The following is a 27,839-nucleotide window of genomic DNA, read 5'->3' on the forward strand; positions in this document are numbered from 1 at the left end:
AGGGGGGTGTGACAATTCAGCAGAGGTCGGGACGTACCACGGAGCCCAGTGGCGGGGGGGGGCAGAGGACGTGGTCACCGAGGGGAGCCCCCGCCCCCCTTCGCAAAGGCCTACAGCCGAGGTTACAGGGAGAATTGGAACGGGGCTCGCCGCAGGGGGAAGCGGCACGTGAAATCCGCCCCCTCCCCGTACCCCACTTCCGAAGGGGTGGGCCAGCGAGGGGAGGCTGGGGTTGGAGCAGCGGCGCGGGGGCCCCTCCCTTGCACCTCCCCCCACCGGACTTGGTCGCGCCCGAAGTGTAACACTTTCTCTTTGTCGGTAGAGCTCCGCTGTTTCTTGTGCTGTAGCTCCGGTGGCGGCGGCACCCGTGGCAGCCCTGGCGGACGCAGGAGCGATGGCAGCGACCGATATAGCTCGCCAGGTGGTGAGTGCGGGGCTGGGGTGCCGGGAGCCTGGGAAGGGCGGAGGAGACCCGGCCGCCGCCGCCGCCGCCGCCGCCGCCGCTGCGGCGCGGAGGGCAGCGGGCAGCATCCAGGAGCCGAGGCGCGGCGGGACTTCTGCTCCCGGGGTCAGCGGCTCACTCCCCCGGCCGCTCCCCGGGAACGGTGGCGGCGGGCGGGTGGGGGCCCCGGCGGAGGCTGCGGGCCGGCGGCCGAACTTGCATTGCCCGAGAGCCGCAGCGAGCGCCGCCGCCTCCCTCGCTGCAGCTGCCGCCGCGCCGCTGGGCGTTGCCGAATGAATGGCCGCGCCAGCCGCCGAGCCCCCGGGGTCCCCGGCCCCCCCGCCCCCCCTCCCCTCCCCCCGGGCCTTGCTTCCTCCTGGCGCCGGGCCGCGCCCCGGAGCCCAGACGCCGGCCGGGACCCGGGCCTCCCCTGCAAGAGGGGCGCGGGGCTGGGGTGAGCCTGGGGCAGGAGGCGGTGAGCGGTGAGGGGGGCGGGGAGGTGACTGGCGGGGGGTAGGGTTTCTCCTTGTGCATTACATATGTGACTGCGGCTGTGTGTGTGTATCACCGTGTGCGTGTGAGTGCACGCGCGCGCACTCGTGCCTCCCCGGCGGGCGGCGGCGCCCGGGTTGTCTGTGACCCTAGATGAGTCCGCCTGTTTCTCTGCGTGCGCTCACCCCCGTGGTGTGTGTGCGTGTGTCCCGACTCCTCTGTGCTGTTTGCCTCTGGGTCCCATTTGTGTGTGTCGGGGGTGGGGGCGGGGGTGCAGTTCGCTGGCCTGTAGGTGGCTGGCTGCGTATTTTGGCATGTTTCTGGCTACCTGACCCGGGTTTTGCGGGCCACTGGGTGTCTGTCTGGATTCCGTGTTCGGTGTAATTGGGCTGGTATGCCAAAACCTGTGGAGCCGGCTTCTTTCTGCGGGGACTCAGGAAAATAAGTGTGAGGCTTGTAAAAGCGATGCCGTCTCTCTTTTTGTTGGCAGCAGACTCTGGAAAAAAAAAAAAATGTTCTTTTAAAGAACTGAAGTTTTCCAGCCTGGGATGTTCAGAGAAATCATACTGAAGTGACCTGAGGCTCCATGATTGTTTGTTTGGTTTTTATTTATTTATTTTATTTTGTGTTTTCAGACCACAGGCGTGGTTGTACAGGGAGGGGATGATTCCATTTGGGGCAACAATCTAGCCTTTCTTTTCATCCATGGGTGTCTGAGATTTTAAGAAGCCCACAGTTACCTACACTCTTTGGTGAGGAAGGAGAGTGAAGGAGAGGTAGGTGAAATTCCAGAACATCAAATGCTCCTTGATGGAAATCTCCGAACCACACACACACACACACACACACACACACACACGCAAGTTTTTAAACCCTGTGGCTTACTTCTTCAGGGAAATAATCCATGCACTGCAATTCCAGTGCAAAAAGAAAGAAAAAAAAAGCCTCTAGGTATCTGGTGCCATTGAAATTGATTTGTTTTCAAAATCTGTTTCCAGAATCTGATAGCATTTTCTCTACAGGATATATATGAATTCATGACACCCTCTGGTCCCTGTTTGGAAGGGCAGGGTGATTTCATTTGGACCTCCCCAACCCCTGTAGACCTCAACCCAGCTCTTTATGTTGATGTGCAAGGACCAATAGATAGGAGACAGTGCTCTGTGATCATGGAATTTGAGAGAATTCTCTTCGCTCTAAGATTAGCACTGTAATATTTATTGCTGTGGCATCTTGAGGGTTCTCAGAGAGCTTTTCTGCTCCCTGTTACCTGCATTTTAGAGATGGCATGGCCGAAGTCGAGGGATTATTCTCCTGGATTACACTTGCTCCATTTTTAGTGACCAAAAAGGACGCTAATGATTTTTCTTGTCAGCTAATTAATTTGCATCGACCTGTCCATACTCTGCCGCCAGTCCCCCTTGCCTGGATTAGGATTGCAGGGCAGATGTTGTAAAGGGGAACAGTCCAGAAGGTTGTGCTTCACCTCAGGCACAATTTGGGCCACCCGGAGGTCCCCTTTGTTCTGCGGATGGGAGTTGGGGGTGGTTTAGGGCCATTTGGTTTGCTTTGCATGGTCCCCGTTTGCTCTGGCTGGCCTTGCCCATACTGCATGGTGAAGAACTTAATTGTATGCCAGATTCTGAAGCTGAAAGAGCAGCCCAAGCACTTGAAACCTTGTTATCGGGATAAATGGGTTTCTGGGAAAACTGACGTCACTCTCCCTGCCCCCCTCCCCCAGGCTGTAAAGCTCTTGTTTATGTGTCATTTGTCTCTCTGCTCTTTGTGTCTGCAAGAAGTTGTAATACGCCTGGGGAAGATGGAATTAACTCAGGAGACCTTGGACGGCTGATGGCTGTTTGTTTCTTCCAAGGAATATGCATGCAGGGTTTGGAAAGAGAAGTCTGGAGAATAAACCTAGCTCAGGAGTTCTTTTGAATGAGCTCCGGGACATGGTGCCACACATGCATTGCTCTGGGGCGTGTGTGTGTGTGTGTGTGTGTGTGTGTGTGTGTGTGTGTGTGGTTGAGGGTCACCATGGCTAGTAAGGCAACATCATTAGTGACTTAAAACAGGCCACAGAATTGTTGGATAGGACCCTTCTTTGGGCATGCACAGAGCTTGGAAGTTCAGCTCTGGCGTACACAACACAACCCGATCCCATCTGAATGAACACCACAAAGATTCTGTGTGACAAAACTCTCTCTCCATTGCATCCACAGACGTTTATTTTTGACTGCTCAGTGTCCAGCACTATGGCTAGCCCTGGTCAACTATACGAAAAAAAAAAAAAAAGTAGTAGACATAGTCTCTGGCTTGTAAGCTTATGGTCTAGTTGGAGAGACCAGTTGTGGCTGCTGTGAAATAGAGAACTGTAGAAGATTCTTGGGATATCCCCACTCCCAACCCCTGCCCGTGAGGTGGCTTGGGCTGCTATTAATACATACTTTTTTTGTTTAAGTTTATTTATTTACTTTGAGAGAGAGAGAGAGAGAGCGTAGGAAGGACAGAGAGAGAGAGAGAGAGAGAGAGAGAGAGAGAGGGAATCCCAAGCAGGCCCCAGACCATCAGTGCAGAGCCCGATGCAGGGCTCGAACTCACGAACTGTGAGATCGTGACCTGAGCCGAAACCAAGAGTTGGACACTTAACCAACTGAGCCACCTGGGTGCCCCAGGATGTACTCTTTGAGGTCATATGACTTCTCCATGGTAACCAAGCAAGGCACAGCCCAGGCCTCAGGGGCGGTATCTTCTGGCTCTTTCATCGAGCTGTTTCTTTCAATGTTGTGTTTTGGGGTCCAGACTGTAAGTGCTGTCCCATAGAAAGAACGGCTCATTGGTTCTGGCTTGAACCAATCCCACAATGTGGGCAATGATGCTCTCCTCCACTGGCAGCCCAGTAATGGTCTTTCTCCCTAATGAAGGATCTTGCAGGGGCTAACTTTGCCTTACCTGGGGTCGGTCTGGGGCAGCTGTCTCAGGGCAACCGCCTCCAGGCGGGGAGAAGCTGGTCTCTGCATTCTGATCTTTGCTATCAAATGGCACCTAACCCTTGATTTCCCTTGAAGCTCCAGCCTCAGCCATATCTACCACCTCACACTAAAAGTAATATTATACCCCGACCCCGGGAGAGCAAAGCCCCAGTATGTACCCATACCTCCACTGAGGATACAGCACAGACGAAAACTTACATGGCCTCAAATAGAACAAGTTATTGAATCTAAGTCAAGGGTATATGGGTGATCATTGTACCATTTTTCTAACTCTTCTATGTGTTTGAGACTTTTCAAAAGAAAAAGGGGGGGGGACGACAATGTCTTCCCCTCCCCCCACCAAAGGCATACAGCCCTTCCCTCAGGGAGTTTACAATCTAATAATGGAGGCAGATTTAAATAGCCATGTGATTATTATTGTGGTCCATGCCGCACAAGGAGCTGCCGCCTACTGTGAGAATTCACTACAAGTGGACCTAATCCAGCCGTGAACAGGGGCGGTGGGTGACTGGAAAGGCTTCCTGAGGGCTTCAGCTAAGAAAGGGGTAGGTGTGAAGATGCTTGAGCTCTCACCCTGCTCCCGGGCCCGGGGACATTTCATTTGTTAATTCACACGCTTCTGTTCTCATTCATTCATTCCTCCAACAGAGTTGGTTGGGCACCAACTCTGCCAGGCCCTGTGCCAGGTGCTGGGGATATGGTGGTGCCGAGGCACACAGGACCGTGCCCTCCGAAAGCTTCCAGATGACAGGCAGGAATCAGACCCGTTTCTTTTCATTTCCTAAATCCCGGAAATGTTGAGTGGTAGCGGTGTTCTTATTACAAAACTGCATTACAGCCTGAGCGATTTGTCTGTATAGCATAATGAGATTTTGATCTGCAGTCATGTGCATAGCATTTACCTTGTGGAGTCTCTGCTGTAAATTTTCTGTTAATTGCTGGCTTTGTTACCCAGCATGGCCCCTCCCTTTGTGTGCCGTAAGGGAACAAACCCGTAGCATTAGTCTGAGCAAAACTAATTAGGAAGATAAGCCCCCTGGAAAAAGGTATTCCAAAACTAAATAGGACTGATTTCTGGACTTGCCTGGGTTTCTGGATTATCAGAGCCGTGGTTTCGTATTAGCATGAACAATTGAGAAGGGCTTTTAAGTTGCATGTACTTTAAGACCCCATTGAAGAAAGAGAAAGAGAAGAGGAAGACAGAGAATACCATAGATAAGTATAACATGTTTCTTTCAAAGATCTCCAAATGCTTCCATCTGTATTTCATTTTTCCCAACAGCTTCCTGAACAAGTATTCCTGTTTTCTTCATTTATGGGTACGGGGAGACCAAGTGACTTAGTCCAAAGCGATATCGCTGGTCAGTGGACGAAACAATGAAACACATAACAGATGACACAGATTCATTAAAAAATAAATAAATAAATAAATAAATAAATAAGCCAAACCTGCCCTTTTCGTGATGTTTCTAAGCAATAAAAATCCTGCCATTACCCCAACTTCCCCCTCTTTTCACCGCCTCTCCCCCACCCCCGCCAGCACACTCAGGGGTCGGAGAAGAGTATACTTGGGTTCTTTGAAGACTCGGTGATGTTAAAAAGATCCTCAGCTTAAATCCCAGATAGCACAGCCACGGGTTACGTGTGGGTTTTCTTTCTTTTTCTTTCTTTCCATATTGCTTTAAATAAAAATCTTGGAGCCACCAGCCGTGTAATGATGGATTATTTTAAGTAACAACTTGGGGGGGGGTGCAGAATAAATTAGAAACACAGACCCTTCCTCCTCGGTTTGGCAGGAGAAGGCTTTTGCTGCTGGGATTTGAAACCGTGGGTTTCTCCGCTGCTTGCACAGAGGAAGGAGGCCACATGCTCAGGAGGGTGAGAAATAATGTTATCCTCTTGTCCTGTGTCTCCGCATTAAAGGCAGCCATCTGCTGAATTGTGCCACGTGCTCTCAGCTCGCCCTGGGCTTGGGTCATCCGTTCCACTCACAGGGGACTGGGGAAGAGATTTGCAGGCCTCCGAGGGGACAGGACTCAGGGCTCCGGTTTCTCTGGCCAGGGCCCCCTCTGACCCTTCCCCCCCATTGAAGACCCTGGGGTGGGTGAGAGCGGGAGCAGAACCCCGCTTTGGCGACCCTGATGAGGTGTGAGGTAGTGTTGGGTTTCCTTTCCCAGCAGAGGCCCCCAGCTCTGAACACCGGCGCTGAGGCAGGAACTGGGTTTTTTCAGATCCACTTTAAATGAGACCAGATGGAGGCAGAGGCAAATTCAGGCTCCCTAGAGGACAGTTGGGCATTCATCCAGAGGCCTGTGAGTAAACCTTTTTTCTTTTTCTTTTTCTTTTTTTTTCTTTTCTTTTTTTTTTTTTTTTTAGCAGATTGGACATAACAGTGACCAGAACACCTAGAAAACTCTGTTTAAAGAGCCTGGCTTGAAGTCTGGCTCTTGTGGGAGAGGCTGACCCACCCTGAGCAGGGGTCACCCCTGGCCTGAGGTAGAGCTATTGTACTTAGAATCTGGCCAGTTGGGTTGAGTGGCCCCGGGCCGGAGGCTTAGGCCCGAGTCCGAAGGGAGAGAAAGGGCAGAGGGAACCCAGAAGAGGAGGACCAGCCCCTCCATGGCTTCTGCTGCCTCAGTTGCCTTCCGTGGGTGGGAGCCGCCGCCTTGCGGAGCCCATAGGGTTCCAGGTCGTGTTCCGTGACCCTCCTCCCTCTGGACTGTCATCAGGCCCACACAAATGTGAGGGCACCACTTCTCGGCCACTAAATCACTCTGTGACTCTGGACAGGTCATTTCCTCTCTCTGAGTCTCTGTTTCCCCTTTTGTAACACGAGCGGGTCGGAGTGGGTCGGGGCCCGAAGGGCGTTACCAGCTCCAACCTTGTGTGGTTCTGAGTGTTTCCTGGTCCCGCAGCTGAATTTCTTTGAGGCTCTTGCCTGCTTCTGCTTCCGACCGAGGTGGCACACTTTAACTCCATCTCTTCCCTGCTTTGACTCCTTGAGCTGGGTGGCGAGACAGAGTTGTGGAAAAGGCAAGGCTGTGCTTTTAGCTCAGCAGGGTCTCTCTAAGTGGAATAGAAACAGCCCTTCAGACAGTCTGTCCAGGTGGGTGTGTGTTGCCATTGTTTTCTTATAGAGGTACGCGACAGCTGAATTTCTGTCTATTGAATCCCATCTTAAATGCGCCAGGAGAGCTGGCCATTTAGTGGAATCCTGCTGCGAGTCCTTTTATAGAATGAAAAGCCACTCGGGAATTGATCTGGTGTATTAAAATCCAGAGTTTCATCTACTGGATTTGCCCCAAACGGGCTGAATACTTAACCGAATTTTCTAGTTATCTGTATGTTAAAGCACCTTTTTTGGTACTTGTAGCTGAAGATTTTGCCACGAAAGCTGAGGCTGCTTTCCTGCCTAGGAAAGTATCATCATAGAATCTTTTTTAGAAAGGAATCTTTTTATTCTGGTTATAAAAGTAAACTATGCCCCCCCGCCAAAAGTAAAATATGCCTATTGTAGAAAATTTGGGAAACACAGAAAAGCAACAACCTGCATTCCCTCCACCCAAAAGTAACCATTGTCACCATTCTGGTGTAAAGTTGACCTTTGAACACTGCAGGGGTTAAGGGCACTGACCCCCACACAGTCAAAACTCCACGTATAACTTTTGACTCCCCCAAAACTTAATAACTAACAGCCTATTGCTGGCTGGAAGTCTTACTACTGATAACATAAATAGTAACATTAACGCCTACTTTGTATGTTGTATGTATTATATACTTATATTCTTACAATAAAGTAAACTAGAGAAAAGAAAATGTTATTAATAAAAACATAAGGGAAGGAAAATACATTTATAGGACTACCTTGTATTTATTGAAAAAAAAAATCCACGTATAAGTGGACCCAGGCCCTTCAAACCCGTGTTGTTCAAGGGCCACCTGAATATTCTTCCAAGCTTTCAAAAATACATATACACTCCCCGCCCCCCATGATTAGAATGATTGGGGTTTTGTTTTGTTACTTGCTTGATCATATCTGGTGGTCATTTTTCCTTTTCCTTAAATATTCTTTTTAATTTTTTTATTAAACATTTTTTTTATGTTTATTTTTAAGAGACAGACAGGCAGAGAGTGGGGGAGGGGCAGAGAAAGAGGGAGACACAGAATTTGAAGCAGGTTCCAGGCTCTGGGCTGTCAGCACAGAGCCCAACACGGGGCTCAAACCCACGAACTGTGAGATCATGACCTGAGCCAAAGTCAGCTTAACTGCCTGAGCCATCCAGGCGCCCCTCTTTTTAATTTTTTTAATGTTTATTTATTTTTGAAAGGGAGAGAGAGAGACAGAGAGACAGAATCCGAAGTGGGCTCCAGGCTCTGAGCTGTCAGCGTAGAGCCTGACGCCGGGGCTCAAACCCACGAACTGGGAGAACATGAGCTGAGCCGAAATCGGACACTTAACCGACTGAGCCACCCAGGTGCTCCCTTGTCATTAAATATTCTTAGAAGATATTTGTATCAGCTGTTTAATATTCCGTTGTGCATCACTGAACTATTCACTGATTTTGATCATCCTGAAGGTTTGCAGGGTCTATGATGGAGAAAAGGGAAGGTGTGAGAGATCAGGCCCACGAGAGAATCCTATTTCAGTGTGTCTACGACGAGGTGCAGAGAGGCCAGAGGGGCAAGTTTAGGGAAAGGCCAGTGGTCGGCAATGAGTTCCAACCTTTTGGTTTTGGTCTCATCCTTCAGAACGTCAGCTACTGACTTAGCCACGGGGCTTGAAACAGGAGGCCAGAAACTCCATTGATATTGACACACCCTCAGTTCCCAAGGGCCTCATATACTGTTTGCTTCCTATGCCACTAAGGTTGGAAGAGGGGCGGGGCGAGGGGGGGGGGTAGAAGGGGCCAGGGGTTGCCCCCTTGGGTGCTTATGGGACTCTTTATTTTCAGAATAACAGCAGTGAAAGAAAGATGCACAGCTGGAACCGCCATAACTCGTTCTTCGTAACGCGAACCTTTGAATATTCAATTAAAAAATGAGATTCGTGTGTCCTCAGGGGAGGAGGCGGAAGAGAAAGAGAGCAGAGCTTCTGCCTGTGATATGAAATGTGGTATAACGTATTTCAAACCGCAGGTGACTGCAGATGGGGAGAAAACAGGAAATGGAATTGGGGAGGGGAGGGGAGGGGGGGCTCTCTCGATTCGAGGGAGCCCTCTTTCATTTTGCCTTTCTTTTAGCTCTTCTCAGACTCTGCATCCTAATTACCCCTGCTGCAAAGCTGAGTGAGAACTCTTTTCTTGTACTAAACATGTTTTTAAATGACACAGGTAATGTGTGAATACATTCATGCTGTAAAAGGATCAAACAATACAGAAGTACGTTGAATGTCCCCCTGAGGAAGCCCCCCCCACCCCCGCATTTCCACCTTGCTCCCCTGAGGTAGCCACCGTTCCTGGTTTAGTGGGTTCCTTTCTGTCCCCTTTCTATGCACTCACATACATTTATGTGCAAATACACATATATTGGGCTTTTTTTTTTTTGCATATATGGGCTCTTACTGTGCTTATTGTACTATGAGCTTCTTTTTGCTACAATATAAATATGTCTTGGAGATGTTTGCATCAGAATATACAGACCTACCACATTCTTCTCAATGGCTGCAGAATATTCCAGACTATGCATGTATCACAATTTAGTTCAATATTTTTCTATTATCAGACATCTGTGGGTTTCCCCCTTGTTTTTCAGTATCGTAACCGAGGCTGTGATGAATTTCCTTATACGTGGATCTTTGCACAGACACGTGAGTTTCTGTAGAATAGATTCCCAGGGGAGGTTGCAGGGGGACAGGAGACGGGCCCTTTAACATTTTGTTGACTGTGATCCTTCTAGCCTCTCAGTTCAAGCCTTGAACGTGACACCACCTGCTACTCAGGTGATAACTTGAGATATTAGCGTTGGGTTGTCATTTCCATCTTCTCTGGTGCACATTGTAATCAAGACCTCAATTCATCAGGCCACCTTAAGGAGAAAGAGGAGAGAGATGAGATAGCAGAACTTTAGTGAGGGAGGGGGAAGAAACTTCCAGAGCTGTCCTGGGGTCAGTGTACATTCAGTCCGATGTCCTTTTTTCCCTCCACATATTTAGCTCTGAACAATGAGAACTGATACTCAAGATGACCTTGACATCTTATAAGATTCATCAAAACAAGAGTGAATAGTGCTCACTAGACAGGATTTCCTAAAGCAGGAAATATATATACAAATACATTTTTGAAGCTTTCTCGACTCTAAGCCTTGAGACAAAAAGTTTGCTGCTTAGGGGTGCCCGAATGGCTCAGTCGGTTGAGCGTCTGACTCTTGGTTTCTGCTCAGGTCATGATCTCACGGTTCATGGGATCGAGCCCCGCATCTGGCTCTGAGCTGGTGGTGCGGAGCCTGCTTGGGATACTTTCTTTCTCTCTTTCTCTGGCCCTCCCCCACTTGTGCACGTGCTCTCTTTCTCTCTCAAAATAAATAAATATTTTTAAACAGTTTGCTGCTTAAATCTTTAGCAGGAAGAACACAGTAACCAGCTCCCATGCTTCCAAGTCTCCATAACCTTCCAGTTAATTTTGGGGTATTGGATGGACACTGGGTAAAAAGATACAGAGAAAAATAGGGATTCTAAAGCCACCAGTGACCTTCATCAAATCCAGACTAATGGTTAGCTCTCTGTAATTCTTCCTCATTTCAACCTTGGTCTCTGGTGCTAGAAGACTGTTGGGTCACCTCCAACTTCTCCGATCATTTCCCCCCTCTTGGAAGAATCCTTTTCATCTTCCATTCCTTACTTATGGACATTTCCTGCATTCAATGCCTAGCTCTTTTCTCCCTGTACTGTCTCTTAAAGAACACATCCAATTTCCTCCCACTTCTAAATTCATCCCCCAGTGCTGAATTCTCCTTGAGCCTACAATCCCATATTGCTAAGTACTTGTTAGATTTCTTCTCTTGCATATCTCACCAGAAAATCAAAACGGCCTTATTGTCCTTACCATATAAAATGTTTTTACAAATCCAGAAGACAGAGACAGACACCTATGTTCTAAAAAATGGGCGAGGACTTGAATAGGCAACTCACATACATGTGTGCATATGCACAATGCGTGTATAGATACACAATACAGAATACACAATAAAAGGAATGTTCCCCTTCACGTGCAAACTAAATGTTGTGATACCAGTTTTCAATGACTCCATTCCCAGTGGTTAAAAAGCCTCAGAAACTTGGTGTTGGTCTAAGTGTGGGCAAACAGACACTATTGCATATTGGTGGCCGAAGTAGACCTTTGTACTATTTATTCTCTGTTGAGTGATTCCTCAGCGTGTACTGAAGTCTTTCTTTTTCAAAAAATGTTTGTAATGATTATTTACTTTTGAGGGAGAGAAAGACAGAGCCTGAGGGGAGGAGGGTAGAGAGAGAGAGGGAGACACAGAATCGGAAGCAGGCTCCAGGCTCTGAGCCGTCAGCACAGAGCTCAACTCGGGGCTCCAACCCACGACCTGTGAGATCATGACCTGAGCCGAAGTCGGACGCTTAACGGACTGAGCCACCCAGGTGCCCCTGTACTGAAGTCTTTGAAATGTGTGTGCCCTTGGACCCAGCAGGCTTCAATTCTAGGGGTTTAACTTAAGGAAATAATCAAAGATCTATGCACACCTGTAAGAATGAGAATTATTGTTCATACTGTTTAAAACTTGGAAACACGTTAAATGTCTAGCAGCGGAAGATTACTTAAGAAAATATGGTGAATTCCTACAATGGAATGCTATATGGCCAACACAAATAGTGTTTTAGAAGTCTGCTTCAGTTCTCAAGAAAAGGTCCATACTATATTACGCGCCAGGTTTTGTAAAGGAGCATACAGAATTATCCCTATTTTGTAAGAAACAAAAGGTATACAGACCGGAGGGAAACGTATGTAAATATTACCAGTGGTTATCTCTGGAGGGTGCTGTTACAGGTGACTGCTGTTTTCTCCTTTACAATTTTCCCTATGTTCTACAATTTCTACAGTGCACCTTGCGTACTTTTTAGAAAATAAAAAGCCCGGTAGCACGTAATTTTTTCGTAATAGCTTATCTAAAACCAGAATCCTCAACTTCCCCACTAAGCGAGCACCCTTTCCTGGCTTCTCTCTTTTCTGTCCGTGGTGCCATCACCAATCCAAGCTCCCAGGCTTAGAACCTTGCAGCCTTAGAGCTCTGATTGTCCCTTCACCCTCTCTTCACCAATCGCTGATTGAGCGATCGCCCTTCTTTAGGACATCTCTCAAGTTTGTTCCTCCCTCCTGAGTCCCAAGTCAGATCGGCTCAGTTCAACCAGCACGTATTGGCACGGTGCCTGGATGCCTCTCTGCCAGGTCCGTGTTAGTGGAGTCCTCTGTGTTCTTGCCTCTGCTCGCTCTCTCCTCCAATCAGTCAGTCAAACACCCCCGCAGCTGGAATGATCTTTCGAAAACCTGTATCATGGCTCTCCCCGCTCAAGACACTCAAAGGGCCCCCACACCCCGTTGCCTAGGGAATAAAGCCCATGCGCGCTTCCTTCTACTCTACGGCACTGTGCTAGGTGGGAGGTAACGGGGAAGGGGAGGTTCTTGTGAGTTTTTGTTGACAATGACGTAAGTCTTTAAGCATCAGGTGTGGGGCTCGCCCCATCTCTCCACTGCGTTCAGTTTGAAAAGTCCCTTTCCTCTCCTTTTGGCCCTTGGACCAGAGGCCAGAGTTGCACGGTGCTGAATTTGGACACAGGAAGAGGCAGCCAGGGGCGATAAAATACGACTCAGGAAACCTCAGCTCTGAGTCTGTCCCAATTTCCGATACCCGCTACGGAGGAGGATCCATCGAGAAAGCATATTGGCCCTTAAGTCTCTCTCCCCTGCAGTGGCGAGGACCGAGAGCAAACGGTGGGAAACTTCCACCTTCGTTCGTCTGCTTTAAGAAAAAGGAGAAAAGGGGTGGAGGGTGAGGGGAAGCAGAAAGGGGTGTGTGTAGAACAAGCCCCGAGTGGTGTGGGCCACGCATGAAACCCAGCTGTTTACAGGCGCCCCTCTGGGGTCCAGAATACGCCAACTCAGACTGTGGCATATGGCTGTGTCAGGAATACTCCACCGGGAGTGTGGGGGGAGGGGTGAGACGCGTGAAGGTAATGAACTTGCCAGATGGCGCTCCCGGCCCTGATCCTGTCTCTCGCTCTTGGAAGACCTGCTGAGGGGGCCCAGCCCATCCCTCTCCGTGGGACCTAGGCTCAAAGCAGGTGCAGTCGACCACGAAGACGGCCTGCTAGAACAAACAGCCCGGGATGCCGGTGCGGGCCTCCTGGCACTAGCCATGCCCTTCTTGGACTGCCCTTGGCGCCTTTCCGGTTTACCGAAATTTTGGTGTAAAACCATTAACGATAGGAAGCTCTGGGACTAGCAGGTGAAGGAAGCAAAGGCCCTCTGCTTTGCGGGGCTGCGACTGGCCTGGCCGACCCCTGTGGAGACCAGGGGTCCCGCGGAAGCCTGGAGGCCGCTCTCTCTGGCTGGGGGGAGACACAGGCGTTCCATGGCATCGCGTGTTATTTGGGGCAGTCCGAGTACGTGGGTGATCTCACAGTGCAAGAGAAACAGGTGCTGCTGTTGACGGAGTGCCCACCACAGGCCAGGCACCGTGTTCCGTGCTTGAGGAACATTATCCTGTGTCCTCCTCGCCCCTGTCCTATGAGCTAGGAACTACTCGTCCCCGATCTTACAGGTGGGGAGGCTCTGAGAAGTTAAGTAACTTGTCCGAGGTCAGAAGGTGAAGGAGGCAGGATTCTCACACGGAGACCTGTCAGAGGTCAAAGCCTAGTCTCTTAACCTCTACACCGAGCCACCTTTGTGGTTGCCCAAAATGCCCTCGAGACAGGACTAACTGCTTTTTTGAAGTCCTGTTGTAATGTTCGCTGAGCACAGAGGCAAGGACCAGGCGTTGTGCTTAAAGCTCGTTGGACGTTGTGGCACATTCGAGACCCCCTGTCTCCTAGGACAGACGTGGGAGGAAACGGGGTCTCCGAGAGGTGACCCAGCTTGTAAGTGGTGGAGGCAAGAGTTAACCCAAGTCCGTGAACCCCTGAACCCGCCCTCCCACCTGTCGTGAGCCCCCTCTGCAGTTTGTCGTGTCTGGAACTAGGGTGACATTCATCGCGGAGCCTGGAGATGCCCGTACCTAAGAATCTGTGATTTCTTTCTTTCTTTTTTTTTTTTTTTTTTAATATTTCTTTTTGAGAGCTCAAGCGGGGGAGGGGCAGAGAGAGGGGGGCAGAAGATCTGAAGCGGGCTCTGCGCTGACAGAGGCCCGAACTCACAATCCGCGAGATCATGACCTGAGCTGAAGTCGGGCGCCCAACCGACTGAGCCACCCAGGTGCCCCAAGAATCTGTGATTTCTAAGCTGGTGGTGATTTCTAAGCCATTCTGCTTTGGAGCCGGGAGTAGCTATGGGAAGATAAGACACACGGGGCCTGGGCGAGCGTTACTTCCTCGCTCGGAGATCGTTTGGATGAGAAGTGAGACCCAGGTTGCTTTTAAGCACATTTTCCTTTTCTCCCCTCCCTCCCCTTCCAAATTAGGGTGAAGGCTGCCGAACTGTCCCCCTGGCTGGACATGTGGGGTTTGACAGCTTGCCCGACCAGCTGGTGAATAAGTCAGTCAGCCAGGGTTTCTGCTTCAACATCCTGTGCGTGGGTGAGTATTTCCATAGCAGGAAATTCTATTACAGAATATGGATCCTTAATGGCTGGATGTGGCTTTGCAGGTAATTAGGTTAAATACTGAGCCATTCTGATCTATTTGCAAAAGTGCTTTTCCCACTTCTTCCTCTTTTATCCCTCTGTTTGCTTTTGTAAGCAGCCGGCTTGTGATTATATTTTCCCCTGGCCAGACCAGAAGGCGTGGCCGTACCCTGGGGGAAACTGAGCGCTGTGACACCCTGTGGAAATGTGGTCAGGGTGCTGGCTGGCTCAGCTACGGCTGTCAAGTTCCTTTGGACTGAGAAAACCGGAGCCGGACAGAATTTGGGTGGCGGGGGAGGTAGTGGCTGTGGAAGGGTGCCTGCCCACCAGCTGTGGGCAGTGGGTTGGGGCTGTCTGTTCCTCTGCAGCCCTGTTGTGCTTGCCACAGTTGGAGCTCAAGTTCAGGGACCATACAGCCGAGCGCCAAGTTCTTTTATTCTCTTATAGCCTGTCTCCACCTGGACCTTTAGTCTCCAGTGTGGGGACCGTGTCTTCTTAGTCACTTCGAATGTGCCAATCACAGCACAAAGAGAGCTCAGGAATGTTTCTGAAATGAATGAATGAGTTAAGCCCACAGGAACCACTCGTTATCCTTGTCAAACACTTCAGCATGGTAGCAATTTGAGTCCTTACCAGGACTCTGCGAAGTGAGCAGAGGGAGCGAGTGGCATTTGTATCTTCACGGGGCAGGTGGAGACCCAGACATTTGGGGAGGAGTAGAGAGTCAGGGGAGGCAGCCCGGAATAAGTGGTGGAGCCAGGACAAAGCCCCAGGTCTGGCCCGCCCCCTTGGCCCCTCCCACTGTTTCTCGAACTACGAACTGCGGGGGGGCGACATCCTTTGAGAATACAAAGGCACTTTGGAGCCGAGGAGCAACAGCTCCTTGACAGTCTCTCAGAATCTCTCCTTAAGACCTTAAAAAAATCCCAAATTTGCAAACACAATCACAGCATATAATTTTCGCTCCACAGTGCAGTAAAGTGTACCTGCGTATTTTCAGCGACCTACTTCTAAACCTTAACGATTGTATAAATACCATAATAGAGTCCGTTTTCCCGCTGGTTGGAACACTCACACACTTTGGCCAATTGCTCTTTCTTATTTTTGTAGAGAGTGTATGGGGAACTCATTCTCACTGAGGCTCTGAACCACTGCTGAATTGGATATTTTACTCTTTTAATGTAGTCTAAAGTTCTGTTTTCTTTCTTGTTTTTTATTATTTATTTTGAGAGAGAGCGAGAGAGCACATGAGCACGAGTGGGGTGGGAGCAGAGAGAGAGAGAGAGAGAGAGAATATTCCAAGCAGGCTCCGTGCTGTCAGTGCAAAGCCCGACGCGGGGCTCGATCTCATGAACCGTGAGACCATGACCTGAGCCGACATCAGAGTCAGACGCTAAACCCACTGAGCCACCCAGGCGCCCCTAAAGTCCTGTTTTCTGTGTAAGCTCACTCATTTTCTAGGACTTGTTATTTTTCTTTTCCTCTGCCCTTAGCACCCTTTGTCAGATCGTTTTCTGTAGGTGAGTAACTGCCCACTGGAAGATGAAGAGAGAAGAAGGCCACTTCTCAGTATGGACGACAGGCAGTCAGCTAGGCTCACTCACTAGCTGAATGACTCACTCCCACACATCAGCTTGGGAGCCCGTGAGATGGAAATGTGTGCTTTACAGAATGACGCGTCATGGGCCTTTAGAGTCCGCAGCGAGGCCATTAATTCTTCAAATGCCAGAAGCCTGCTCGTGGTTATGATGAGATGCTGTTAGGAGAAGGACACAAAATCAACAGAAGCCACGGTGATCAGCCGCGAGGTGCCATCACATCCAATATTAGCACTGCCAAACCTCTCCAGTCTTTGGCTATTGGCCAACTTATTTCGCATAATGTTTGATTACTGAAAGATTTCCGCACAGACATATTGGATTCCCTTGGCATTCCTCCCAGAGCTCCGTATGACCTGTACTGAAGTTGAGGAGATGAAAGGTGAAATGACAGGCCCGCCCTCAGCAGCCTTTCAACCGAGTGCAGTTGGGTGGGTGAGTAAAGCTTCAGGAGGAAGGCCATGTAAATCAGAACGGCTCTCCGAGGGCGAGAGGTGAAGGGCAATGGGATCTGGGGACCACGGGCTCCCCTAGGGCCCAGAGGAGGAGGCAGCCGAGCTCCAGGCAGTGGGTGGGAGAAATAGTAAACCCCTGTCCTCCAGTTCCCACCCAGGTGCTGGACGGCTGCAGCTGCTTCCGCGTGCACCTGCTGGGGAACCGCCCCAGACCCTTCAGGAGGGGAGGAGTCGGAAAGAGACCCTCGCCCCCGAAGACCCACCCCCTCTCTTTCTTTCCCTGCTTGCCAGGTCACGGAAATAGCCCTCCGAGCCCCTCTCTTGGCGCCGCAGGCGCCTGCATTGAATGCCCCCAACCTGGCCTGGGTTAAGTTCATTCCCCGTCCCTGATCCCAAACAGCCTGTGATTCATGCATCCTGCTCTCTGTCTGTGTTCACAACCCCGTCATTGCTCGGAGAACCCACAATTTGGGCCAAGGTCACGTGTGGTTTAGAATGGCTCTAAAGGCTGCAATCTCAGCTCAGCCATGGGGCCGGGTACTGTCGCTGACTTGGTGAAGGGTCCGCAGCTTGACTGCCGAAGGTGACCTTTTCTCTCGCGGGACTTTCCGTGGCCATTCTGTCATGCTTACCGCCTGTGCATAACTATTGGGTTTACTCCCTTAATGACTGTTATAAAATGATTCTGTTGAGGCATAGACTATATGGCCCCAAAGGATTTTCTCTTCTTTTTTCACAGGGCATTTTTAAAAACGTTTATCTATTGGGGCGCCTGGGTGGCTCAGTCGGTTAAGCGTCCGACTTTGGCTCAGGTCATGATCTCAACGGTTCGTGGGTCTGAGCCCTGCTCAGGCTCTGTGCTGACAGGGCAGAGCTTGCTTTGGATCCTCTATTTCTCTCTCTGCCCCTCCCCTGCTTACGCTCTCTTCTTTCTCTCTCAAAAAATAAGTAAACATTTTTTGAAAAGTTTACTTACTTATTTTTGAGGGGTGGAGGGGCAGAGAGAGGCAGACAGAGAATCCCAAGCAGGCTCTGTGCTGTCAGTACAGAGCCCGACGCGGGACTGGAACCCACAAACCGTGAGATCATGACCTGAGCTGAAGTGGGATGCTTAACCGACTGAGCCACCCAGGCGCCCCATTTTTTTTTTTAGATACTTATTTTTATTTTGGGTTGGGGAGAGTACGAGCAGGGGAGGGGCGGGCAGAGAGACGGCGACAGAGGATCCGAAGCGGGCTCCGCACTGACAGGCTGACAGCGGCGAGCCGGATGTGGGGCTCGAACCCACGAACCACAGGATCATGACCTGAGTCCAAGTCAGACGCTCAACTGGCTGAGCCACCCAGGTGCTGCACAGTTATTATTTTCAGAGGGCGAGGCACATGCGTGTGGGCATATCATGACTCCCCTCGAGCAGATTTTCTATGGTTGATGATAATTACTGAATGGGATGAGGTTCCCCTCGCCCTCCCACTCCCCTGACCAAAAAAAAACCCCGCATACTAGTCGCTTGGCTTTGGAAATTGCAAAGGTCCCATGATCCTAGCTAGATACAGTACAGGAGGGCATCCGAGGAGCCGCCGGAACCAGCAGTACCCATGTTCTGGGGCCCGTTGCTTTGCACTGCTGGGAAAGAGCTCCGAAGAGACACAGCCTTCCGAATGTGCCAGCAGCAGGAATGCCTGTGAGGAGTGCAAAGAGTCATAATGATAATATTTACTTTGAAGCTGCTCGGGATTCCAGGCTCAACTTGGCTGTGTTGAACTTGGAATGGAAACGCGCGAGAGAAGCAGGGTTGAGGCTCACTGGAGAGGCGGGGAGGGACAGCTAGCCTTCTGTCAAGGTCAGGGGCCGATGGCGTCACGCGTTCATCTCTGGGAAGGGCAGCCGCTCACCTGTCGAAGGCGGGCTGCTGATTTGAAGGTGCCAACGCGACGTGGTTGCACGAGGGGTTGGGACCGTCTGCAGGAAGCTGGGGGAGCAGCGCGCCCCTGTCGGCCAGGCCTCGGCAAGATCAGGAAGGAGAGAAGATCGGGAAGCTCACAGAGCCAGGCATGACCATGACCTTGTCCTTGTGCGTAGGCTCCCTAGAGTTCCTGGAGGGTGTCCTTTTGAACATCACCTCCTTGTTGAACTCCCGGACCGCTCTCTTGGTTTATTCCAGTATTTGGAGCTGGCAGGCACTTTAGCTTCATGTGACCCTGAGCTCCGTGTGAACAGGGACTGTGGCTGTCCTGTTCATCGCTGTCTCTTTGGCCCCTTAAAATTGCGCGTGGCTCCTATTAGAGGCTCCGTAAACATTGGTCCAGTGACCAAATGAACCCCACCATAGCATGCCTGCGGGACGCACGGAAGGCATGTGGGTCAGAGGTATGGGCTCCAGTGTCAGACTGACTGGATTCAGTACCGGCTCGGTTACTTACTACGTCGTGACCCTAGACCAGCTCTTTCCTCCACATTTTACAGACGAAGAAGGTGAGGTGCGGAGAGACCGAGGAGTGGGGCGAATTCACGCGGCTGGGAAGTGGCTTGGCTGACTCTTATTAAGGGCAAACGGTAGTAGCTCTCATAGGTTTATTGTGGGGAATGGATAAGAAAATAGAAGTATCCCAGCAGGTGCCTGGCACATAGTAAGTGCTCCAGAAACCATAGCTATTATCATTACTCCAACCTGCTCATTTTATGGAAAAAGAGACTGGGGCCCAGAGAGGGGAACGCCCTTGGCTGGGCATCCATCGACGACCCGGCTGGGACTCTGCATTTCATCGCTTGCAAGGACTTAATTACACAAGGTGCCAGAGGACGCAGATATTAGCGGCGGATGAGGAGAAGGGCTAAGTAGAGAGGTCGACGTCGGACGATCCCAGGGGGTATAGTTTGCGACGGCGTATTTCACACTACGTGTTGTAAACTGCAACTCTTTTCTAAAAAACCTGGTGTTTCCAGAATACCGTCTACATTAAGCCAAGTGAGATGGAATCCTCCTGGCCGGTGGTGATGGCTTAAAAAGGGCCCGGAAACCCTGCCGTCTGTGCAAGGAGGGAGGAGGAGAGAGAAATGGACCCCTCGGGGGCTCCCGAGGTTTCCTGCTGGAATCTGCCAAGTCCCCACCTTCCTGCAGGGGTGTGGAGGCGGCTGACCTGATCTTCCTCAATGCTGGGCCCAGGGCAGCGTGGGAGGAGACAGCATCCTGGGCTCAGGCTGGGTCTGCACCAACCATTAAGAGAGACCCCCCCTCCCTGCACCCCCCAGGCTCCACAGTGATGGGAAATGGGAACGGGAGCACTCGATAGCCGCGGCACCGGCTCGCTTGATTTTCTGCCCTCTTCTCGTGTTGCATTTATCACGATTCCCTGGACACCCGCGGGTTCTTTTCTTCCACTCATCATTGGGCATCTAATTTCCACAGCCCTTTCGTGCTGGCAGGCATTCGGGTGGTCATTTGTCCTGCTGCTCCTCCCTGCTGCCCTGCCCTGCCCTGCCTGGCCGGCCTCCATCCGTCCAGCTGTGCAAACAGAGCAGCCGGCAGGCAGTCTGTATGTACCTTGCTGCTGACGCCTCTGTGTGCGCCCTGGTCGGGCGCCCCCGGGAGTGCGGGAACATGCCGCATCCCCTGGTCTCTTCGAATCCTTAGGATGGGGGGTGGGGGGCCAAGGAGCCAGCTCTGGGTGCGGGGGAGTCAAGGCCCACCACTCTAGGAGCTGCGGGGCATTCAGCAAAGAGCTCACGGAACAGAAGGGGGTGGAGGCGCGGACGCACATGGAAAATTCATCAGGCACGCACAAAGATGGGCTCAAGGGGCGCCTGGGTGGCTCAGTCGGTTGAGCGTCTGACTTTGGCTCAGGTCATGATCTCATGGTTCGGCTCAGGTCATGATCTCATGGTTCGGGGCTTCGAGCCCCGCTTCGGATCCTTTGTCCCCCTCTCTCTGCCCCTCCCCCGGTGGTTCTCCCTCTCCCGGGCTCCCTCCCTCCCTCTCTCTCTCAAAAATAAATACATAAACTTAAAAAAGAAAAGATGGGCTCAAATGTAGCTTGAACGGCAGCGCCCGGAGGGAAGGTGATTTAAGGGTGAGCTGTGTTCCCTCCTCAGAGGTGCCACACCCCCACCTTGGGCGGGGATGGGGGGGGGGTGATACATTCCCGTGCTTGGCCAACTCTGTCACCTCCCATTGCAAAGGCCCCACCTCACCAAATTTTTCTTGAGCCCCAAATACTTCCTGTTCCTTTAGGGAGGAAGAAAAAGGGGCCTCTTCTGGGAGAATCTTTGCGGCTAATAGGTATAGCAGACCTTGGCTGGAAACATGATCTGTGTGAGGAACCAGTTCCCTGCACCCTGGCATTCAACCACGTTAGTCAGACCTGGCTGTGGAATTGGGCTGGGGGGCTGGGGAGCCGGGCTGAGCTGAATGTTCTTCTTGTTCTCTCTCTCTCACCCAATCTCTGCACACACAGAAAGCTCTCTCATCGTTGACAGATATTTGAAAAAGCACGTCCTGCATTCAGAGCTCATTATTCACGATAGAAGGCATGTAAGATGGCCTCCTCCCAGAGGGTGGGGAGCAGACGGGCCGTTGTGCATTTATACACACTGTAGCTCCAAGCCTGGCCATGGACCGCCCCCCTTGCAGATTTGGACTGTCGGTCACAAAAGGGCGGGGGCGATTTGCCAGGCCAGGACTTGCCCAGTGCTGACCCACTGCCCCCTGGGGAGACATCCGCAGGGGTGGGGAGGGGGGAAGGGGAGCAAAGGGTGAGGATACCAGAATAGCAGGGTGGTCTAGGTATTCCAGAGGCAATCCAGGGTAATTAGCTACTGACTCTTCTATTCCTGGCATTCCTGAATCGCCGGGCGTTGGGGCGGAGGCCCAAATACAGTCTGGATCCATGGAGATGATAAGGGCCTGTAGTACCCGGCCCAGCTTGTGGCCTCATGGGACATTCTTGCCCAACTGCCATGCCGCCAAGTTTCCCCCAATGTCTTCTTTCCCTGAAGACCCCTTACCTCCTGGTAGTGGCTTGACATCCCCACCAATCCCCCAGGAATGACCTCCCGAATGCTTCGCCGGTCCCCACGGCCTTTCCCCGACTCGTCTCCCTGGTGTGAAAGTCAAGACTTGAGATTCTTGTGGTTTAATTTATTAGTATTCTGCAGCCTGTTAGTTAAACAAACACATGACGGGTTTGTTTGAAATTGAAGGAGGAGAATTTGTGGCCTGCTAAATTCCCTCCCCATTAGCTAAAAATGCACCCCCCCCCCTTCCTGGGGTACACGTCTGGGCATCCTCAGAAGATAATTTATTTGACAAGGGACCGCTGTCCCTTTCTTTTAAAATCGAAAATAGCCCTTTAATTTTTCTTACAAAAGCTATCCGTGTTCCACATAGACCACCTGGAAAATACACAAAAGCATTAAAAGGGAGAGATGAAAACCGAGCATGAGCCCAGCACCCAGTGGTAGCCCTTGGTAAGAGTATATTGTATTTCCTTCCGGACTTTCCCCAGGTGTAACCCTACCTCTCCGTCACTGCCTGTACGTAGTTTCTTTTTCCGACTATAAAAGCGATGCGTATTAACCTTCAAGTAACACAAAAGTAGCAAGACTAAAAGGAGAATTACCCCGATGCCACTACCCTGAGATGCCCGTTCTTCCTTTACTGTCTCATCGCATACATGTTTCCATGTCGATGAAAAGACACCCAAAACCTGATTCGGAATGCGTGCGGGGTCCCTGCGTGAACAGACCGTAATTTATCCTTTTGCTTTTCAGGAGAGACAGGGTTGGGCAAGTCGACCCTCATGGACACCCTGTTCAACACCAAGTTTGAGGGGGAGCCAGCCACCCACACGCAGCCGGGTGTCCAGCTCCGGTCCAACACCTACGACCTCCAAGAGAGCAACGTGGGGCTCAAGCTCACAATTGTGAGCACAGTGGGCTTTGGGGACCAGATCAACAAGGAAGACAGGTAAGGAAAGCCGTGGGGTGTGGAGGCTGGTGGGAAGCCACGGGGAGGACCTCCCCACGGGGTCCTTCCTGGACGTCCTCCCCAAATGGCGCGCGCAGGCTGCCGACGCAAGCGTCGCCTCCCCCCGGGGTCCCTGTTTACATCAACCGTTCTACTCGGCCCGCTTTGCCAAAAGAAGGGTGTCTTTCCAGTATACGTGGGTGACGTCTCCATTCCATTGGGTAGACATGCCGGGGCACTGCCATGCCCTGACAACCTAAAACGGAATGACTTTGTCTCTGCCCTTGAGGCAGTCACAGGGAAGGCCGGTTTTGAGCAAATAAGTTCCATCGAGTGCGATATGCTTTGTAAAGGACAGGGGACAAAGAGCTGAAGGTCAAGTTACCATGCGCACATGAAGGAGAGAAGAGTCAGTTCCAGGTGGGGACGTCAGGGAGGCCTTCACGGAGGAAGTGCCCCCTGAGCTGGCCCTTGAAGGATGAACTCTTGCCAGACAGACAAGGGAAGGGAGGGAAGGGCAGTCCAGGCGGGGGGACTGTTTGTACAGAGACAAAGAAGTGTGGAAGAGGGGCGCCTGGGTGGCGCAGTCAGTTAAGCGTCCGACTTCGTGTCAGGTCATGATCTCACGGTTTGTGAGTTCGAGCCCCACATCGGGCTCTGTGCTGATAGCTCAGAGCCTGGAGCCTGCTTCCCGTTCTGTGTCTCCCTCTCTCTCTGCCCCTCCCCTGCTCATGCTCTCTGTGTCTCAAAAATAAATAAAACATTAAAAAAAAAAAGTGTGGAAGAACATTCTAAGGAACTGTCACTTGCTCTGTTTGGCTAGCTCAGAGGCAGGTTTACTGTGAAGCTAATGAAACTTAAGCCTCGGGGCCCCCTCTTACACAGGCCCTTCCAAGGCCCTGTGACTGATTTTTAGTCATAATGTTGTTTTGTCTTTCTTGGAGGGCCTTTCCAATCGTGTAAGCTTTAGGTCCCACAGTACTTGGGTCTGCTCCTGGGCTAGTGCTTGGCTTGAGCTCGAGGAAAGTAGGGGGAGATGAGCCTGAAGAGGTCAACAGGGGTCAGATCATGGAGGAATTTCTAGAATGTGCAGACGTGGAGCCATTGAGTTTTATGAAGTAGAAGGAGATAGTCCGACCTTTGAAGAGGATTCTTCGGAAGGGTATGGAGAGTAGGAAGACCAATCAGGAGACTGTTGGACCAATGAGATCAAGGCCAGAGGTGACACAGATGCCGAGATGGAAAAAAAAGAGGCAGATTTGGTAAATACTGAGTAGGTAGAATCACCAGGACTCGGCAGAGACCTGGCGTGGGGTTGTGAAGGCAAAAGAAGAATCTAGAATGAGGCCCAGATTTCTGGCTTTGGAGAGTCTACAAGTGGTGGCAGTGTTCAGTGAAAGAATTAATATGAGACCGAGGTTCTAAAACAATCAGCTGTGTTTTAGACATGTCGAGTTTGAGCTGTCTGGGGACCGAGAGACCTGATGACCTCGAGGCGGAGGCAAGGGAACATACAGGGTTAGAGGTCAGCAGAGGGTCTGCACTGGAAATAAAGATTCGGGTTATCAAGGTATAGGGAGCTGTGTTCCAGCCACAGAGCCACGTAAGACCATCCAGGGGTCAGAATGCTGGGCTAAAGACGAACACCTTAGGATGTTGACTGAGCAAAGGGAGCAAAAGACATTCTGCAGAGAGACTGAGCAGGGGTTGTTACCAAATTTGACTATGATGTTCATATCAGCTTTATTCAGAATGGTGCGCGAGTGAGGGGTGGGGTGCCTCAGAGCTGGGGGTGTGTGGAGGGCTGGGGGTCGGGCACCATCTGGATTTAACTAGATGTCACATGGTTATCACACGTACCTGTCTTGGAAAAGGCCGTTCATCACTTTGAGAAGGGTCTGCTCGTCCTTTGAGGATTCTCTTGCTTCTTGGATGAACTGGATCCCCAGCTCTCCTATTTCTCCCTTGTTTTTAAATTTGTTTTTTCACGTTTATTCATTTTTGAGACAGAGACAGAGCACGAGGGGGAAGGGGCAGAGAGAGAGGGAGACACGGAATCCGAAACAGGCTCCAGGCTCTGAGCTTGTCAGCACAGAGCCCGACGCGGGGCTCGAACTCACAAACTGCGAGATTCTCACCTGAGCTGAAGTCAGACACTCAACCGACTGAGCCACCCAGGCGCCCCACTCCTATTTCTCCCTTGAAGCTCCAACAGCCATACTCGTTTCTGTCTAACGAACAAATAGATTTAGCTTCTTAGTGATTGAACCGAATTTTGGTTTCCATTTGAAATTCTAGGGGCGCCTGGGTGGCTCAGTCGGTTAAGTGTCTGACTTCAGCTCAGGTCACGATCTCACGGTCCGTGAGTTCGAGCCCCACGTCGGGCTCTGGGCTGACGGCTCAGAGCCTGGAGCCTGTTTCCGATTCTGTGTCTCCCTTTCTCTCTGCCCCTCCCCCGTTCATGCTCTGTGTCTTTCTCTGTCTCAAAAAAAAAATAAACGTTAAAAAAAAATTTGAAATTCTAGACGGACACACCTCTGATTTTTATAGGTTTGCTTATTGTGCTACTCTTGTTTGGTTGAGAATAAATTGGACCCTGGGGAAAAGGGGATATTTTGGGTCATCTCAGCTGCAGACTGCTCAGGATCTTTTCTATTAAATTTCTGGCAAGTCTCAGTAACACACATTCAACATATCTTTTTTTTTTTTTTTTAAGTTTAGTCATTATTTTGACGGAGAGAAAGAGTGCAAGTGGGGGAGGGGCAGAGAGAGTAAGCCGGGCAGAGATTCCTGAGTGGGCTCCATACCGCCTACCGCCAGCACCGAGCTCGACGCGGGGCTCAAAACCACAAACTGCGAGATCATGACCTGAGTCAAAGTCAGACGCTTAACAGACTGAGCCGCCCAGGTGCCCCCATTCAGCATGTCTGACATTGGAAACAGCCTTGGTAATGATGGTTTGGGAGGACCGAACCGACCATGGCACTTTAGAGGCTAATCTATTTCCGTTACACTTGTAATATCCTCATTGTTTTTCCTGATTATAAACATGATACGTACTAATAGAAAATCAAATAATACAAACTCGAAGAGGTAGAAATGAAAAGCCTGCCAGAAAGTGGGCTGGGGCGGAGTAAGATCCGCCCAGGGATGGAGTAAGGGTGGATCCAGATCCAGGGATTTGTAATAAAAAGCGGTGTTTTCTCCATACTGACGGGGCCATTTGGGCACAGATATGTCCGTGCAACCTCATTAAAGCAGAACACCAGGATGCCATACTCAGGGTGCATGGTCAACTACGAAGAGCAGTGATTCAGGCCACATCCTGGGGAAAGCCACTATTTAAAAGATGTAGGAGCAGGGCACCTGGGTGGCTCAGACCGTTGAGCATTTGGCTCACGTCATGATCTCATGGTTCGTGAGCTCGAGCCCCACATGGGGCCCACTGCTGTCATCGCAGAGCCCGCTTCGGATCCCCTGCCCCCCCCCCCCCACCCCTTCACCACTCATGCTCTCTCTCAAAAATAAATAGATTAAAAAAAAAAAAAAGATGTAGGAGCAAGAGGGAGATTGAGCCAGGCTAGAAAGAGGCGTGCTTAGGAACTTAGGCTTTGCTCTCAGACCTGAGTTCAGATCCCAACTTGCGCTTACTAGCCCAGAGATCTTGGACAAACATTTTGTGCTGCTCTCAGCCTAATGTTGTGGCTGGTCCGGCCCCTGTGGTTCTTACGCTAACGAGATGCCTTCAGCAATAACCATCAGGAAATTTGAGGACCAAAAAGGTTTATTATTCACAGGTCCTGGTTCTGCTTTTATCTAGATGGGGGGGTTTAGGCCCAGGCTTTGGTGGGCTGGCTCTAGATCGGTGACTTTAAAACATAAGATCGTGAATTTAAAGCGCTGGAAGAGAAAAGTAAATGGCCCAAATGGTCACATATGGAAATCAACCAAGATTTCTGAAACAAAGGAGCCCGGTGGGGGGTGGAGGGCGGGCGCGGAGGGGTGGCTGGCTCTTTACCTTTAGGTGGCTGGCAACCCGTGTTTTTTCGAGATAATCATTCATCTCTGAAGTGGATGCCTCCAGCACTTGCATTGCAAAAAAGAAACACCAACTCTCTGGAGCTTACACTGCAAGACACTTCCATTCTTTTTTTTTTTTTCTTTTAGTTTTTTTTTTAATGTTTTTATTTATTTTTGAGACAGAGAGAGACAGCACTAGCAGGGGAGGGGCAGACACAGAAGCCGAAGCAGGCTCCAGACTCCGAGCTGTTAGCACAGAGCCCGACGCGGGGCTCGAACTCACGGAGTGTGAGATCATGACCTGAGCCGAAGTCGGATGCTTAACCGACTGAGCCACCCAGGCGCCCCAAGACACTTCCATTCTTTAGGGCTCAGTTTTCTCACCTGTAAAGTGGGGATGACGATAATACCAGTGCCTACCCTAGAGGGTTGTCGGGAGGCACAGTTGACAGGTCTGGTGTGCAAAATGCTTAAACAGTGCCTGGCACAGTAACTCAAGAACAGAAGATATTGTTATGATCATGACTTTTATTGGTAGAAGAATCGAGGGAGAGTTGTACCATGTAGCATCTGGGGAGGGAATAATAAATGGAACTGAAAAATATCTACTGGGTTTGGCAACATGAAGGTCACTAGTACATTAAGGAATAACAATTCCAGGGAGGTTGTAGGTAGAAGTTCAATTGCCATGAGTGAATGGAAGGTAAGCAAATAAAGGCATCAGAATAGCAGAAAGAGGGACGCCTGGGTGGCTCAGTCGGTTAAGTGTCCAACTCTTGATTTCGGCTCGAGTCATGGTCTCGCGGTTCCTGAGTTGGAGGCCCGCGTTGGATCCCCTGCTTGGGATTCTCTCTCTCCGCCACCCCTGCACCTCTCTTGTGCGCTCTCTCTCTCTTTCTCAAAATAAATAAATAAAACTTTAAAAAAAGTAGCAAAACGATAGTACTGGGGCGCCTGGGTGGCTCAGTCAGTTAAGCATCCGACTTCGGCTCAGGTCGTGATCTCATGGTCCGTGAGTTCGAGCCCCGCATCGGGCTCTGTGCTGACAGCTGAGAGCCAGGATCCTGTTTCAGATTC

At 50.7% G+C, this 27,839-nt stretch overlaps 1 protein-coding gene across 9 annotated transcripts in view; it reads left to right on the forward strand.

The window, feature by feature from the left end:
* The first annotated feature begins 266 nt into the window (after positions 1–266).
* SEPTIN6 (septin 6) overlaps positions 267–27,839 on the forward strand; it is a 66,624-nt gene continuing 39,051 nt past the window's right edge. For 6 of the 9 annotated variants that reach the window (XM_081792305.1, XM_081792299.1, XM_081792303.1 and 3 more), the window contains exons 1-4: positions 318–424; positions 6,159–6,239; positions 14,563–14,677; positions 22,547–22,742. In XM_081792305.1, coding sequence (XP_081648431.1) covers positions 6,180–6,239; positions 14,563–14,677; positions 22,547–22,742 — 371 coding nt within the window. In that variant the 5' untranslated portion in view covers positions 318–424; positions 6,159–6,179. Of the gene's footprint in view, positions 425–6,158; positions 6,240–9,678; positions 9,734–14,562; positions 14,678–22,546; positions 22,743–27,839 lie in introns of those variants that run through there. The other 3 variants (XM_081792300.1, XM_081792301.1, XM_081792302.1) reach the window with 3 other exon arrangements.

This window comes from Panthera onca, chromosome X (assembly GCF_046562875.1).
Source record: "Panthera onca isolate mPanOnc1 chromosome X, mPanOnc1 haplotype 2, whole genome shotgun sequence".
In the NCBI taxonomy this organism is placed as follows: Eukaryota; Metazoa; Chordata; class Mammalia; order Carnivora; family Felidae; genus Panthera; species Panthera onca.